The 17,800-nt window shown below is 40.9% G+C and overlaps 1 protein-coding gene across 4 annotated transcripts; it reads right to left on the bottom strand.

The window, feature by feature from the left end:
* Positions 1-5,638: 5,638 nt before the first annotated feature.
* Positions 5,639-17,140, bottom strand: LOC113568432 (uncharacterized). 4 transcript variants are annotated; one of them, XM_081696859.1, is made up of 7 exons: positions 17,090-17,140; positions 15,264-15,408; positions 11,147-11,984; positions 10,466-11,027; positions 7,929-8,026; positions 6,683-7,158; positions 5,639-6,439 (listed from the first exon to the last, which is right to left on the bottom strand). In XM_081696859.1, the coding sequence occupies exons 2-7, from the start codon at positions 15,396-15,398 to the stop codon at positions 5,915-5,917; spliced, it is 2,634 nt and encodes an 877-aa protein (XP_081552985.1). In that variant the 5' UTR covers positions 15,399-15,408; positions 17,090-17,140; the 3' UTR covers positions 5,639-5,914. The 4 variants fall into 4 exon arrangements, with proteins under 4 accessions (XP_081552985.1, XP_081552993.1, XP_081552988.1 ...); XM_081696867.1 differs by having other exon boundaries at positions 10,466-11,024; XM_081696862.1 differs by having other exon boundaries at positions 17,062-17,119.
* Between the last annotated feature and the right edge of the window lie 660 nt (positions 17,141-17,800).

The following is a 17,800-nucleotide window of genomic DNA, read 5'->3' as shown; positions in this document are numbered from 1 at the left end:
TAAAAGCTTTTTTTCTTTTAGAATAGTTCAGAATGTCAGTGCACTAGTTCAAGGCTCTTATGTCAGCATTCCAAAAAGGACTGAAGATATTCCATTGACTTGTATTCCATTTGATCCTACATCTTACTGGATATGTGATATTAATATAGTCTTAGTTTTTGCAATTATCTCAAATCCCTGCAAATATGGAACCTTTGCCTGATAATTTGAAAGTGAGGCACAGACCAGGAAGGTCTATATAACTATACCACATTAGAATCCATTCTTAAGGAGGGCATTCTCCATACACAGATAAAGCTTCTATCCCAAATTCTACCCCATGACCAACCTTATTTGGGGTCTTTATGCCCTTTGTGCTTTGAAGTTGATTGTGAATTGCAGTTTCATTAAAATATAATCTCTTGGCCAAGGCTGAATAATGCATAATAAATAGAACAGAAATAGAACTATTGCAACAATAGGGTGCAAAACAAAATATATACAAAGTAATGGAAATTTATGAAAATAGTTTAACTGGGCCTTTTGCATAGGAAAAAGTATTAGAAACAGAATTTTAACTATTGTAACTTGCCTAGTGGCCCCGGTGAGAACCAATCAGCTGTTTTTTTCTCATACATGCAGAGGCACACATATGCATGAATTTGTCTGAACACAATGTGAACTTGACAGAAAGCTGCACAACGGTTCCAGGAGTTATGCATGTGAGTTCGCTTTAGCCTCATTGGGTGCTTTCAAATCTTGCTCTCACAAAGTTGTGTGGTCTCTCCATTCATGCACACAGAGAGAGAGAGCAAGCAAGAACTGACATTCCATCTCAGCATAGGGCCTTTGCCTCTAGCATGGTGATTGTGGTTCAGCATTCTGGGCACATAGACTACTATCAATGGCAGGGGGGGTTGGAGGTGGCAGAGGGGGTCATCAGAGGGAGCAATGCAGAATGAAAGAAACAAGGTGAATAAGGGTGGGGTGAAAGGTGCAGTGAGGGGGGAGAAGGAAGGGATGAGAATAGCAGTAGTGTAAAGAGGCAAACAGAGGGCTGAGATGAAGTCAGAGACCTGCCCCATCACCATGTCACCTGTCAGAGAGTAGAGATACCCGATACAACATGAAGTGAATCTTGAAGTGAAAGAAGTAGACTTACCTGAGATCCTGGTTCTAAAAGAGTGGAAGCTGAAGCAGCTCTAACCCTTGTACAGGTCAAAAGGGCCCATGACCATACAAGCGAACTGTCAAAGAGAAACACCTATAGAAAGAAAAGGACTGAGTCAACAAATGTTCAGATTTACAGGTAAATGTATGTAATGGCCATTGAACTGTGCACAGGACTAACATTTAAATATTGTAATATTATGAGGCTGATTTTATTGTTCTTCTGTAGAACCACCTGTCTGAGATATTGGTTTAGCCCAGAGCTGGGCTTCCTGTATTTAAGTAGGTGTAGAACAGAAAGTGGAGGTTGATGAGATGGGAGTTCTATTCATTTGATGAGTGTCTGCTGACTGAGCAGCATCTAATTCTATTTTAGTCTGGTACTAAAACCTAGTCCAGTGTTAATAGCAAAAATGATTAATGTTTGAAGAACATTAGAGTCCTACTGAAATGTTGTTTACTTTTAAAGCCATTTATTTTCCTTTTTCTTTATTTTTACAATTTTTACTAATAAATTGAGCACTCTAAACGTATCCTGAGGTGTTCTGTACTCTTGGTGCGGTGAACCCTATACTCTGCCCTTGACATAAAAACCATGAATAAATCCTTGGATTCCCATGAATTATACCATCCTCCAACAGGGAATCTTTCACAAGGGCAAACATGGGAATACAGAACTAAACACAGATGATGAGGCTCTTCAGAGGCATGACTGCACACACACACACACACACACACACACACACACACACACACACACACACACACAGATAATGTCATGTCAGAAAGTAGACAAATATTACACATATTAGTATCATGTGTGCAATAGGGTCAAGATATGACTACCACAGGGAATTCCTAATCATGAGCCAAAGAATAAACACAAAAACAAATGCATTCTTTGGCCAGAGAGCGAGGGGGTACTCAAGCATCCATCGATTATACAGAGTATATACTGTGAACACACTTACCCAAATACACACACACACACACACACACACACACACACACACACACACACACACACACACACACACTCTTTGTCAAAGTCACTACGGTGACAGCCACCTCAGCAAGGCCAGAGACCTGAGCACAGGCCATTCTGTGTGTGTATCAGTAAGAACGTTAATGAGAAAGTGAGTGAGACAGAGAGAGAGAGAGAGAGAGAGAGAGAGAGAGAGAGAGAGAGAGAGATGGGGGGGAGAGCTCCATAACTCAAAGCGAGAACTAGCAGAGGAGATCTATCACGTGATCTATCAGGCTCTGGGGAAAGACAGATGATAGTAAAGCACAGGTAGAAAATCCCACTCCGATGGCTTCCAATCAACTCGTCCGCAATGAAGGCTCTGTCAAGCACAACAAATACAGTAAACAAAGCCCCGCTTCCCCCACAAATGTAATCAGCCTGGAAATCTAACTAGTTACATCTAAAAACTTCTAAATAATGTTATACATTAACTAACTAAAGTCAAACCAGGAACACTGGCCAAATTAAAATATTTACACCAAAAGATAATGAAAATGGCCATACCATACTATTAACATTTGAATGCAAGCTTGAAATTATCTTTATTTATGCCACTTTATAGCACATTGATTTCCAGCTAAATCCCTTTGTAAATAGTTAATGTCTCAGTCCCAAATGGGTTGCATGTATTAGAGTTACGATGACTTTCACATTAAGTGGACACCCAGAGGTTAAAGAGCCCTGAAATATACTAAAGATGCTGCTTGGATTTTTGTATGCAGAAAGAACTGACAGAAAGTTTGTCAAATTCATAAACATGCTGAATTCAACATTAATAACCAACTTGTGATTATAGCATTATGAGCTTTATGGCATGCTAAACTTTTAAAGACCTTTATCGGTGCTACATAGCTGCCAGCAAAACACAGAAAAATGAAAACATAAAATTTAATAGTTGTAGTTAGCAAGCAGCAACAAACAATGACTTCAACTGGCACAACTATGCAGATAAATCACAGTAGAAGTTAAACTAAAATCTAATATTGACTTGATTTTGTTCTTTTTTTAATTTCCAGGATTTTCATGGTACCCGAGTTACTGAATCATTTTGGTGATCCATCACAAACAGCAATGTACAAAATGTGTATATGACTTAATAGAAGTGTGTGTTTTTGGTTTTCCATTCAGCCATTTTTCTGCAAGAATATGAAACAAGCATCACTTTGTAATGCTCAGAATAACTGAATCTGAATGTCAGACAGACCATTAAAGAGAAGCACAATTTCTTTATCACCCTGTCCCTTAGGAAAGAGTTGATTAGCACTGCCAGTGGTTTGAATCTCTGTCTTTCTTGCCTTTGCTCATTAATGCCATTGGCAGCATTCAACAAAGTGCTGTTTGCTTTTATTGGGTTCAGAAGGCCTCCTGCCGAACTAACATACCCTAATTTGAGGTAGAAATGACAACATTTTCTTGCAATTAACACAAAGCTTAAAAAACAACAAATTACTGACTGAAGTACTACTGGGCACCATTAGCTGTATTTGTAAGAAAAGAGTGCATAAAAAAGCAATGACTGGCTTTCTTCAGCCACTCACCAGACCTGCACACCATCAGCAAAGTTCACCACGTTAAAAATGACAGTGGACCAGGAACCCATGTGACCTGCAGTCTCTCAAGACTGGCCCGAGCTGAGGTTAAAAGCTCCATCTCACCTGTTTATCCTAAGCCCTCCTCCTGGTTGAACGGTTTCTGCTGCCCAACCTGTTCTCCCTTTGGACTCCCATCACCACTGTTACTCGGGTGACCATCCAGGCCCCTCAGGCACCCTGCAGCCCACAACACAATGTAGATGAGAGGGTTTTCAAAGCATGGCTGAGATGCACAAACACATTCACAAACTTATTCATGAAGGAATTGGATTTTCAAGGAAGCATACTCTCCCAAATAACACTGAGCAATTAGCATAATGGTAACTATTCATAAGTGTCTGTAAGTGTACAATGTAGTCACAATGCTCCCTTCCCAGAGAGACTCCAGAACAGTCTGTAAGAGTATCACACATTAAGTGTACTTTGGCTGCTGAAATGGTTTCAATTAATATTCTTTGGCTACAGTAGCATGCCTATAATAAATGTTGCAACAAGACTTCTCATTGCCCTGAGGCTTTGCTGGAGAGTGTCAGTGCCCTCTTTCTCTCCCTCTCCCTGCATTGCAGACCCTTTCACAGACATGAGCAGAAGGCTCAGCCCAGTATCCACTGCACTCTGAGGTCAGTGAGCTGGGCATTAGGAGGAAAGGGCTGATGAGAATGACACTATTAGACTTTGGCTGCCTCTCCAGGGCAGTGGCCACTCATCCATACTGCCATCCCATAATTTGCGCACCCATCCTCTGTCATGCAGTATCCACTCTGCTAGGACCAGAGATCAGCATCACAAGAAAATCTTGCAGCAGTACCGAGGCTGTCATTACTGAGACGTGCTGTCATTATAATTCAGATGTCAGGGATCCATCTAACAACCATCCAAATGCAATAAGGACAGTTGACAAGTGATATATTGGGCTGAGCAATATAGACATACAATATAGACACTGAAAACCAGTGGACACAAAAAAAAAGATACATTTTATTCAAAGATGATGTATACAGTCTGCAGCATTCAACTGAAGTTATAATATACACAAATTCTTGGTCAATTATGTACTTTTTTATAGAAATCAAATTTTAATTTCAGTGCACCATGGACGTGCCAAGTCCTTGGTCTGTCCTTCTCGTTCTCTCATTTCTGTTATCTTAGTCAAAAAGTATCGTTTGACTCAGATTTTACAGCGCCCCAAGCTTTTATTTCTAAAATTAGGATGACATTAATTTGGGCACTTGGAAAGAATTTCATGACCAGGTTGAAATAGAAAATCTCTACTTGGCAAGGGGTCAGGTGCTTTTTCGGTTTGCAAATGTTCAAACAAGAGAAGACATCAAAGGCTTAATTCCATCTTCCACATATTGTATAACAAGAACCACATAAGCAATGCTGTCACTTAAATTGGAAATTCTTTAATTCTCCATGACTCACAATGTTTTAAAATTATACTGGTATGGTTTTTGTCTGTTTTCTATCTACAGGATACAGAACAAGACAGCAAAACTGCTTTTAGAAAATGATGCAATACCACATAACAGCTACACTGCATTACATAGAACTATTGCACCATTCTTGGGCAAGACCAAATAAAGAGCATGTAATCTCAGCTCACCTGGGAGTATTTTATTGCTCCACGTTACTTGAATGTTGACTTACGCACTGCTGATCTTCAAATCTTCATTTCCTGGAAGCGATTTATAGATCCCTAAATATGTGCAGCAGGCCTTTAAATCCTATGCTTGTGAAAGGCCGTAAGGCATAACCCTCATGGCATAGGAACACCGCTAACTCAAGCTGTTCCACCCAGCACAATGACCATCAAGCCGATGGGTCAACAGCTGTAGAATTTCTTAATTTATGCAATAAGATGAGGCTGTGATGCTGATTAATTTATTTTATGTTTGTAATATTACATTTAGAACCCAAAACAGTATAAAGTTCTGTACCCTATGGAAGACTATGGGAAGTAATTTGTGCAATGTATATTTAACGGTATGCATTTCCAACACCATGTCTGTACCTTTAAAGTATGTGAAACATGCAGAAATGGTTTTTTAAGTGAAATATTGGAATTTGCTATGAAATGCTCATAAACCTATGTGAACAAACATAATTTTTCTTCTGTCGAGTTTGGGCCCATGTTCTTCACAGTCTAGTCATGATTCTCCGCCACCACCACCTCTATAGTATGATGTAGGACAGGTGTCAAGACGCTGTGCTGATTCTCGCCAACCACAGGCTGCAGAAAGACCAAAGGTGCAGGAGAAGATGCAGAACTGTGAGCCCCTTTAGGGCCAGTCTCATGCGGCATAGTATCTGTTGCTTCTACAAGCAGTATGGTGTGTACCGCAGAATGACCCTGTCCTGCTGGCCCCAGGTTCAGCCCAGCTTGCTGTTCTGTGCTTGTCTGCACCAAGGGGGTACTATCATTGCTGGGGCCTGAGCCATGGGTCTTTCGGTGCTTTCCCAGGTTGGATAGTGAGCGGAAGGCACGATGGCACAGTGTGCACTGGTAGGGCTTATCTCCACTGTGCGTGCGGGCGTGCTCGGCTAGGCGTGCAGCCAGTACAAATGCCCGGTCGCACACACCACAAACGAAGGGCCGCGTGCCGGCGTGGAGGCGCTCATGGTCGCGGAGGTGGGGGATCTGGCGGAAACGCTTCCCACATTCACCACACTGGCAGCCAGGAAGGAAGAACAGAAAGGAAGGAGAACCCAGATAAAACAGTGAGAAAAGGAGCGCATGAGAGGAAGAGATAGAGCATAAGAGGGAGAGAAAGAGATAGAGGTGAGTTCCTTACAGTATTCTATGTGTTTTAGTTCATATGATAAAATTCTACCTTGAGAATTAGCAAGTGTTAAATTCACATTCTTCACATTCCCAAGTCTCATTTGCACCCTGATAATGTAAACCTCTGACCTGAAAGGGTCTTTCTCCAGTGTGAATCCTCATATGCACATTAAGTGAAGATGCAGTAGTGAAATTTTTTCCACACTGCTGGCAGTGATGGGGGCGTGGCTTTGGGTCGCCTCTAATGGCATCAGCTTCCGGGACTGACGACTCATGGCTCAGCATGTGCTGTTGCAGGGCAGAGTTTGTGGTAAAGCGCCGTCTGCATGGCAGAAAAGGGCAGCGCAGTGGCGTCTGTCCAGAGTGGGAGAGCCGATGAAGGCCCAGGCCCTCCTGCGTCACGCAGCGATGACCACACAGGTCGCAAATCAGCTTCCCTGTTTGCTTGGCTCTGCCTCCAGTCCTCTTCCTGGCCACTCCCAAAACAGAAGGGTCCGTCTTGTGACCCAGAGCTTCCTGCTGTTTGCAGAGGGGCAGGTGGGTGTCCAGTGAGGTCTGGTCCAGGAATTGTTCCAAGCAGGAAGGGCAAGTGACTGGCTGCTTTCCTATGTCAAGAAGCAAGCAGGTAAGGATTTTGAGTACTGTAAAAAATACTTAAAAGAAAAAATTGCTTTTATGTTTAATAAGTGTAGCCATTATAAAATATCATCACAGAAATCCAAATCCATATTCAGTCATCCGCCCAACCCCCAAATTAACTTCTAATCTTACAGTGTTTAATGGTCTATGCAAAGTACAAAATATGCCTGGCATTCTTTCTTGAGAAGACAGTAGGCAATGTTGCTGTTGTTTTCCCTTCTAGTGTTACAGCACACCGATAACCCCTGCTAACATCTCTCACTGCATCAAAGTGCCTTAGTAACAGGATCCAAGACAACACAAGTCAACCGCTAATGAGCTGGGCACACGGGCAGCACTGGTGCAACCGGTATTGATGCTGCACACAGGATGGGCAGTTGGCGTGCTTTGGTTGGTAAAGCTCGTGGTGTATTTCTCTTGTTGCTACGTTTATTAATGCGGCAGTGCCCAAAAGCAGTGTAATCCGTCTTACGGTGTTACGTAACTCACCATACATGAGAAGGAGGTAAAATGTGCTTTTAAAGGCCCCACAACAAGCCTCAAGCCTTAAACCTAAGCTTAGGAGCAACTCTTTCACTAAACAGCATAGACACATGTTATCAAAATAATCACTCTCACTGACACACACACACACACAACCCAAACTCAATTTTCATCAAAAGTATTAAGTATTTAATTTTTAGTACTTAAGTAAGTACATATTAAGTAAGTATAAAATAAACCCTCTGTACCACACCTTGATGAAAGAGGGTGTGGAGCTGCAGGCTCTTCTTACGTGGGAAGCTCTGCCCACAGATGGAGCAGGAGAAAGGGTACTGGCCAGTGTGAACAAACCTGCAGGAGTGACAGGGATCAGGACCAATTAGATGAAAGACAGAGATGGAAAATTTCAGGGTTTTGTTTTTTTTTAGAACATGCTCCTGTTTTACATTTCAGACCTTGGTTTTATTTAATTGTGATCTTTCTTTTTGTTGAGGTCAGGACTGTCTGCATAGGCAAACTGACATTTTAATACAGTTCATCCAGTAGCACCGCTGAGGAGGCACTGAACTTGGTGCCAAATCTGAGGAAGCTGTGTGACAGGGTAATGTGTACTCAACAGGAAGGCTAATGAGACATGTCATGGCATTGCAGCCTAACTTATGGCTGTACACACAACTTATTGTCAGGACACTGTCACATGGCTGGTCTACAAATAGGTTTTGCAGCAGAGTGTAGAGCTGGTTAAGCAGCAGAGAAGTCCATTCCAGGTTTTCATGCTTCTGTGATTTGGCCAAGAGGAGTAATGGACATTCCTCTATGAGTGATATGGGGGGGGGGGGGGGGGGGGACAAACAGTACACTCTGAGCAGTTTGGAAATGATGGAGAGGCAATGGAAGGGAAGGCCCTGCAAAGAGCTACGTGATGGCCTACACAAGTCATGCACACAAGGTAAAACACTGACAGCAATACCACCTTTCTCTCTTTTTCCACCATTCTCCTACTTGCTGTCAGTCAGCACCTGGTTATGACTTGTGGTTCTGCTCACATCTACAGAATGAATGCAGTTCACCTCTGATTCAAAAGCATAGAAATGTACTGGCACTGTCTAATGTTAATAAGGACAATATAGTTTGGAGCAATTTTGTGAACAAGATTCTGATTCTGTAAATCAGATTTTTTCATCAGTTTGTAGCTGTGCAGCATTGTAGGGGGAGTTACAGACTACAGGCCAATTGTTGCCATGCAGTGTTTTGGTTAGTCATTCTCCAATGCATTAATTGTCAGTTTCTGAAAACAGGACTGATATTGTTAGACCATTTCTGGGTGACAGACCAAGCTTAACCCATCAGTGACACCAACACCGGTAATCCATAGGCTAAGTGATAGCTGACAAATTCATTGGCATCAGAGGTACATCATCCTATGGCAGTGAATAGACAGTGAATGGACTGCATTAGTTAGGAAGATAATGGAGATGATAGCAGTCAGGTGAGTGGATGGAAAATCAGAGGATGTCTGCTCTGGCCGGCTAGTTTAGCAGAAAGCAAAGAACAGTCCCCAGTCATGTAATAATCCAGAAACATATGCAACAATGGCTCTCTCTCTCTCTCTCTCTCGCTCTCTCTCTCTCTCTCTCTCTCGCTCTCTCTCTCTCTCTCTCTCTCTCTATATATATATATATATATATATATAGGCTAGCCTATAATGTAAATCATTCCAAACAGTCCTATTTGTATTGAACATAAAATGTGTCAGCAATAGTTAATAGGTAATGTTAAATACACATAGATTCCATTTAATTTTTGTCATCTAAAATATTCATACCAATGTGCTATAGTTAATGCTCATGTTATGATCAATATAATCTATCTAATGCTGTCAAAAACTCAGTTCCTAAACGAGCCCCTCTCACTACTATGATGACTGGCATAAATATTACTTCATTATAATGTCAACCACAAAAACGCACTGACTAATAATTATGCAGCCCAACTGCAGACTCAGGCCCACATAATACTACTTATAGATGATGTAGATATGATATTTGGAAAGGCTATTCAAATGATATTAAATATCTGCCAGAAATGCCAAATATTTTAACAAATTATATGACACAAATAGTACTTGATGAATTTTTGCTGGATGCTAAACCACTATACCCTCATTAGCTCCTGTATTGTTTACTCTAATACTCCCTTCCTTGCTTTTCTTCTATAATCCTGGGTGGACCTTACTCAGACGCTAGACTCCTTACACACAATAAGCCATCTGTGTGCATCACCATTCTTCATCCGCTCCACTGGTTATCAATATTTATATCTACAGTGTTCAAATGTCTGCTTCCTACAGAAGCCCTTTATGGTTTTGCTGATCAGGTTTTCCTCTGGCAGGAGACTGCTTACATCTTTCAATCAGTGGCAGTCTGCTTGGTGCTAATGACCCCCAAAATTTGGAATCCACTAAACCAGTCTCTTCATTGCTCATTGCCCATTTCGTCCTTCAAAACCAAAGACCACTCTCGTTTCAATACCCCATACTACACAGGCTTTTTTCTGTTTCTTTGATCTGTTTTAATATCAGTTAACACCACAACCTCTAAGTTAATACTGAGTTAACTGCTTCATCAGTACCTTTATCATTTTTACAGTAATAACCACCATCTTTATATTACCCATTTTGTAATAACCTTAACCATTATTATATTCTAATCCAATGAGCTGACATTGCTATAACTGTTACACTGTCCTCCATGTGACCAGCATGAACCACTGCAGATGTTACTCACTCACCTGTGCACCAGAAGCTGCGTACGAGTGCGATACCTATTTGGACAGTCCGAACAAACAAATGGACTTCTCACTGCCGTATCTTTTCCTTCACCATCCTTTTTCATTGCCCTGCCCATCTCCATCTCTCCTCCTCCAGCTGCCTCTGTCTCTGCCTCCTTGTGGGCATGGAGCAGCTGGTGCTTCTTGAGCGTGCCCGACTGGGTGAAGCTTTGCCCACACTGCTGGCACACATGGGCCCGCCGTGGTGTGTGTGTATGACGGTGTCGACCTAGGTTACTCTTGTAGGCGAAGGTTTTGTGGCACACGTCGCAGCAGTATGGCTTGTGCCCACTGTGGCGCAGCATGTGGGCACGCATATGGCAGCGCCGCTTGAACACCTGGCCACAGGTTGGGCATGGTGCTCCAGGGCGGTTCCGGGTGAGAGGTGGCATAGACTGGGGGGCAGGGTTAGAGAATGAGGAGGAGGGAGTGTAGGAGGTGGAGGAGGGTTGGGACACTTGAAGAACACAGCCTACTTGCTCATTTGTGCTGTTGACAGGACCCTGCAGTTGAGTCGCTTCTTCTGAGAAAAAGAAAGACAATGAGATATACAAATTTCTGACATTATGAAATTAAACCTCTACTTGTGAAATCATCACAAGGATCTTCTGATGCTAAGTAAATAGTATATCAGGGCCCTACCTGTGGTCTTGTTCAGGGTGTTCAGGGATCTTGGTACATGACTGGTGCTGTGGGCCACCGTGAGAGGCAACCCCTCTCCATTCACCCTGTGCTGCCGCCGGTGGTAGAGATACTGAGTGGTGTTCATAAACTCCTGTGTGCAGATGGTGCAGCGGTGCAGCATGCGCTCAAGACCATGATTGGAGCTGCGATGGATTGCCAGTGCTTCCTCTGAGCTGAAGCCTGAACCACACTGCACACACAGAAATGTGTCTGCAGAAGACATGCCTGAGATACCAGAAAAGAAGCATGGGGGGGAAGCATCCACAGTGTCCCTGCTTTGCTGATTGGAAGCCAAGTTTTTCACCATTACTCCACCCTGGAGATCATCCTCAGTATTCTCCTTGTTTTGTGCACCAGCTTTCAACAATATGCCTTCCTGTTTCTTAGTTCCTGTATCTTCCTCTGTAGCATTGGTTGCACACTCACTTAATCTTACTGTCTCTTCTTCTCCAGGGCCCTCTACATTCTGCCTTTCTTCTGCTTCTATTTTCACCTCACCTCCATCTTCTTCGTTCTCCTCTGATCCAGTCCCACAACATAGGCCCGACTTGCTGTGCTGCTGCCACAGATCAAGAGACATAAACAGAGTCCCACATTCACCACACTGGTAACGGATTAGAGGAGCGGGGGTGGCTCTCTGTGGATGGTTTTTGGAGCTTCTGGGTGAACTGGGCAAGGAGCCTGTCAGAGTGGTGGTCTTTACTCCCAGCTGATAAGATTGAGGGCACTTATGGTGGGACGAAGCTGGCAAACAGTTGGGTAGTTTGGGTTGGGGCTGGACAATACCTGGAGCAGCCTGAGAAAGTAAGGGGTAGTGAGAAAGACAGAGACATGACATTGCTTGATTTAACAATCAAAGACTCAATTAACTCCAAGACGGGCACAGAAAATAATTTTCATGAAGCAATAATAAACTACCTTGTAATAGTTTACTTTTTTGTTCTAGCTTTATAGAGCTTTGATGTTCAGTATACCATCACTGGCCAATAGAAAACCTATGTCACTGTCTACTTCATCTTATAGTGTAATTATATACCTGTGTACAATTTCAGTAAATGAAATTATCAGTTGCCATGCATAATTTGTAAGTAGCCTGTAACCCTGTCCACGACTAGTTAGGCTCTGACTACTAGGCTATCACTGATTTGATACCTCCTGAGTGGAAGACCACTCTCAACAAATATCTGTAGTGTTAGTGGTACAGTAGTGGGTTTAGTGCTGTTGGGATTGTGTCATGAACAGCAGTGTGGCTGGAGATTTTACATGTCTGTGTCCCTGCTGAGTTGAGAAATCCAGCCAATCAGAAACCAACTGATGTTCAACACAGACTGAACACAGAAACAGATCATTGTACCACTTGCTGGATATTTTGGGTATGTACAAACATGAGACAACATTTTTAATTAACCTAAAAATGTAAAATACACATGAAAGTGAAACAACACTCAGCTGTACAATGGAGGTCTTTCATAAAGATTTAATAACAAAATGTAAATTCACCAGCTGTTTTTAAAAAAGACAGAAAGCCTTTTTGAATTATCTATCACATACAAGGGTTATTACTCTAACCTTTTTAAAACTGTGTGGAATTTTTCAGTGTGATAATGATTTGGTTATATGAGGTGCAAGTTTGAAAATGTGTCATAATTCATTAATTCCTTTTTCAGGTTCATTAAGAAAGATTTTGAAGAGTCAGTGAAATATGTGCAACTGTAATTGCTGATATGTACCAATAGCACAATTTTATTCTACCTTTTGAAATCCTTGGTATAAAACAGAAAACATGCTGTTCCTTACCAGGAAGATCATCTTCCATTTTAAGTAGTAAGGTAAAAATTTGAGTCCAATTTTCCTCACAGCTGACAGTTAATCTGGTTCAGCTTTATTACATTTCATAGACCTGGCTTTGTGTACTACAGCACTTCCTGCATTGTGCCCACAATGTATAAATAAAGCAACTGGTGTCACTGTAATTACAAACACAAAAACAGAATACTGATTTAGACTGCAGTAGCAATACAAGGTGTAGTCATATTGGTTTCATGCCACTGGTTTTATAAGGCACAAGCATGTTCATTTAATGTTCACAACTGTTAAAGCACCTAATTCACTGTTTGCACCCCCAGAGAAAGCAAGTTAGCACAGCTGTGTGTTCCATCACATTTAAACTATGCTACAAATATATAAAAATACATTTAAAATAAACTGTTTTTATCCTTCCTCAAGATACAAATGACTGATTAATCAGATTAAACGTGTCTTAAAAGATAATGGAAAACACTGACTTCATCTTGTTACTATACTGACATTAGCGCTATATTTCAGTGAGAAATAACATTTTGCTATTGTACCAGCTTCCAGAAAATAATACCATTGTTTAAATTTAGTGAAATGAATATGTAATCCAGAACCTGGATGGTGACCTAATTACAGCACAAAATACGTTTACAGAATGGCCTGTATTTTTAGATAATGCTAACCAGTTTTATGTAGCTAGCCAATGTAGGGTGACCATACATCCTTTTTCTGTTTTTGTTTTTTTTCACCCCTGGACATATTTGTAGGTCTTTTGGGGACCTAAAAATGTGTCCAGCCAGGATTTTTAAATGCCTGAAATGTTCTGGATTGGCTTTCTATGGTGACTATAACGTGTGACTGTTTTTGTATTGGCCTCACCATTCTTTATAGATCCCAAATCACAATTGATTGTGATGTAAATGCCCTACTCATAACCGCTAACCAGACTGCTTCACAGCTTGTGTGTGTAGCTGCTTCACAGACATATAAGGCAACAGAGAATTCATGAAGTCTACCTTCTATATGATCTTTTGAATGGCACCTTAACAAGGCATAAAAAAATGTCCAAACAGACCTGATACTGATGCTTTGACGGTTGCGCTCTATTTATTTATTTTTATGTTGATGTCTAATTTGTCTGTGTACAGCATGCGACAAAATAATTTGACATAAATAAATCTCAAGGTCACACCCCCACTACCTACACACCGAAACGAATTTTTAAGCTTGTAAATTAACAAATTGAAAACAACTCTGACAGAATTATAGATGTGGACAGAAATTGTATTAGACTAGTTTCACACATGTGGATTTACCACATGGCTTATTAACATGGCATTTTCATATCTAAAACAGATTGATCTTCAGGAAGGTATACCTGGATACACTAGAACTACTGAAAAGGGTCTAGTAAAGTGGTGGATTTTTATGACAACTGATTTTCATTTATTCTATGACCAAAAAAAAAAAAAGTGTTGTGTGTGTGTTTGTGTGTGCCATATTCAGTAAGTTTCAAAGCATTCTGCTAAAATAAGTCAATTTGTATGTATGTTCTAATGACTAGCATAATTAGTGCTTCAGTCATTCGGAGTAATGCGAGCATATTGCCATTATTTAAATCGGCTACATTTCAGACTATGCTTTCTGAACTACATGTCCGAACAGACACTAGAAGGTGATAAAGTTTATTTACTGGTGAATCTTTACAGTTTACCGTTTACATTTTACTGTTTATTTACTGTTCAGGTGCTCAAGCATGTATGTTGTACATCAATGCAAAGCTTGAAACATTTGTACTCTTTAATACAATACTCCCAAATGTTGCTTCTTTTCAAGCATTCAGGTTAAAGGAGCAATAAGCCATTTACCCAGCGATCTTCTTCACATTATTAAACAACCATTATAGTGACACCTAGTGTCCTGGATGTTTCAGAGTTTCAGTATTAAAACATGGCTGCCTCCATGTCAGTGACCCGCTCTTTAAAGCATAAACTGGTTCATTTCAGGACTATAAAGCACTTTGATTCTTCATCTTATGTGAGCTATGCTTTGTAAATAAAATGTACAAATAATAACTTTCATAAATACTGTCTGCTACTTTTTTGCTGGTAAAAATTACTTATTACTCCTTTAAGTAGTAAATTAAAACTTGGACGCCACCTAAAAGGTAAGCAAAGGCAAACCAATGAAACATTTGGCAACATTCAATAATGTCAAAATGCAGTTTCAGCTCTAGATCTGGCTACATATTTACTTGTAGCCAAGTCTGGTGCAGTACCTGACTGGGAATTGAAGTACAGTTGTTCTGAACTGTACAAGAAAGGTGGCAATTGAGGTGGTGGGCCAGAACATCCTTCAAAGAGGTAAAAAGTTGCTGGCAAGAAGAGCACATATACAGGGAGGTGCTGGCCATCTCAGTGAGCCTGTCAAAACACACACAAAGACATAAAATGAACATAAGTACAAAAGGTGAAAGACTGGGGAGTGGGAGTGTGATTATGTGTGCGTGTGTATGAGAGTGAGAAACCCTGAAGGTGCACCAATTAAAGTTTAGACCAGTTCAAAGCTCCATCACACTAATCGCATTCTGAAATGAAAGTGCATTAGCAGTGCATTAGCATTCCTGTAGGAGTCCTGACGTGTTAACGGGCTTGTGTGAATTGCATTCTCTTGCTTTGGGCTGTGTTTGTGTGTGTTGATATACACTGAAGACATATGGCCATTTAGAAACTTTGGCAGTGGTTACTTCACCCAACATGCAACACAAAAAACAACTTAAACCAACCAAACAATGCAAAGCATCACTTGTGTAACACCAGTTAAATGTCAGGGAATACTCAAAAAGCATGATAGCTCATTCTAACATTATGAAGATAAAATACAGAAAACCGATTTCCTTTTTATATCAAACCATATAGTCATTTTACATGTGTGCAGACTGAGAAGACTTGAAAAATAATTGTGGTTACAGAAAACTACTGAATTTTGGGCCATCAGGTCTGCTATATTTTGCCACAATAGGAGAAGAATGTTCCCAAGACTTGGACAATTATTTAATTACATCAGCCTTCAAACTATTTCAACAATCCTAGTTGTCGCAAAGCCTGCATTCTTGCAATGCTAGATTGTTGAGGCACTTGAATTCTATAATCAATCAGTCATATATCCATCTGGACAGAGGATAGAGAAGTTAGTACCAGGTATTTGCTCTTTGAATAGCTGGGGACGGTGGACCGATGAACGGAAATAATTTTGCGGATCGATGGAAATTCCTTTAAACTTCTTGGCACCGTTAAGTCTTCCCGAGTGACAAGCGCAGTTCTTTCTTTGCTCACTGAAATACATTAGTGTAAAATACCGGCAGTTGACGTCCAGATTGTTTTAGGACGAGGGCTTATATATGCGCCAGAAAGTCTCAAACGCGTTCCTGTAGACAGCCGTAAAATGAGCTAAACTAGTGCTGCAAACTGCATCAAGAGCATCTATGCTAGAAAAGATCTAATAACAGCGACATACATACTCCTCGGGGGTTCATCCTTCACATTATGACATAAAACGCTGGGAGAGAGACAGCAGGTGCATCTTTTGGCCCATCATCAGTGAGCGATATTTATCACTTGTGCAATATTGCCCCCCAGTGTAATTGCTGCACGGCACTAGTATAGCATAATGGTCATTCAAATAACTACCAGCTAACAGAGCTTCTGCTGAGAAACCAGTTACCTGTTTCTAGTAAGATATCAAGTCAGCTAACTATTGCAGCTAAATATAAGGTTTATATCCAGTGTGGTATTTGCGTAGTTACTTAGAACATACGCGATTAAGTGTTGTGTAAAACATCAACTGCGGTGGTTAAACGATTTAGTTTTGCCATGCAGTGGTTTTTGGCAACCCGATCAAACCATTCTAGTACATACAACTTTCTATGGTGTAATGGCCGCTCATTTCTGCGGCGACTGGTATCTATGCTACTCGCGACTACAACTCTTACCACTGCAGCTAAACTCTGCAGGTGTAAGAATAGTGACAAAAAGGAAGCTAAATAAAACATTTGTTGACAACACATTAACACGTACAGATATTATTTAACTGCATTTTACTCACTGTAGAATTCCAATCTCACTCTTCTTGAAGAAGTCGGGGTGCACGTTGCAATAAAACTTAACCGGATTGGCTTGATTAATCTTGGGTAGCTTATGCACCAATCACGGCTCAGCAGTCTTCAAACACTAAACGAGCTCCATTTTTCGTCATAAAGTAGCGACGAGTAGGCTGTATCATAATGTTTGGCAGTGTCTCCGGTGGTAAGCTTACCATTTTCAGACGTCATTGAGCAATAAATAAATAAAAACATGATCTCCCCCTCCTCCCATAGGACGTAAGGGTAGAAGAACTGTCCTTAAACAAATTTTTGAGTTGTTGCTATAATACATGTCTAAGAATTCATCAATGTGGGTAATTATTCCGTTAAATTTAGCATCAAAAATGTGAGCCTAATATCACGAGTTTAGTTTTAGTTTAATTGGGGTTCTGCACCTATTCTTGCTTAATATGACCGATTTAGTAGGTCTATCACGTCAATCGGCAGATCCTTAATGCCTTCGTAGTGCCTCTGCGCAAGTGTCACCCTTCCTCCTTTAATAATGACTCCTTTAATTTAGTCATTTACATTTACGGTATTTGGCTGACCTTTTGATCCAGAGCGACTTACATATTTATCAACACTACACGCACCTTGTTATTGTCACCAGCTACAGGAGTACAGGTGTTTGGTGTATATATTATATATATATATATATATATATATATATATAT

Source organism: Electrophorus electricus, chromosome 2, assembly GCF_041902795.1.
Source record: "Electrophorus electricus isolate QZ-2024a chromosome 2, ASM4190279v1, whole genome shotgun sequence".
Taxonomy (NCBI): domain Eukaryota; kingdom Metazoa; phylum Chordata; class Actinopteri; order Gymnotiformes; family Gymnotidae; genus Electrophorus; species Electrophorus electricus.
This window is presented reverse-complemented; position numbering and strand designations above follow the sequence as displayed.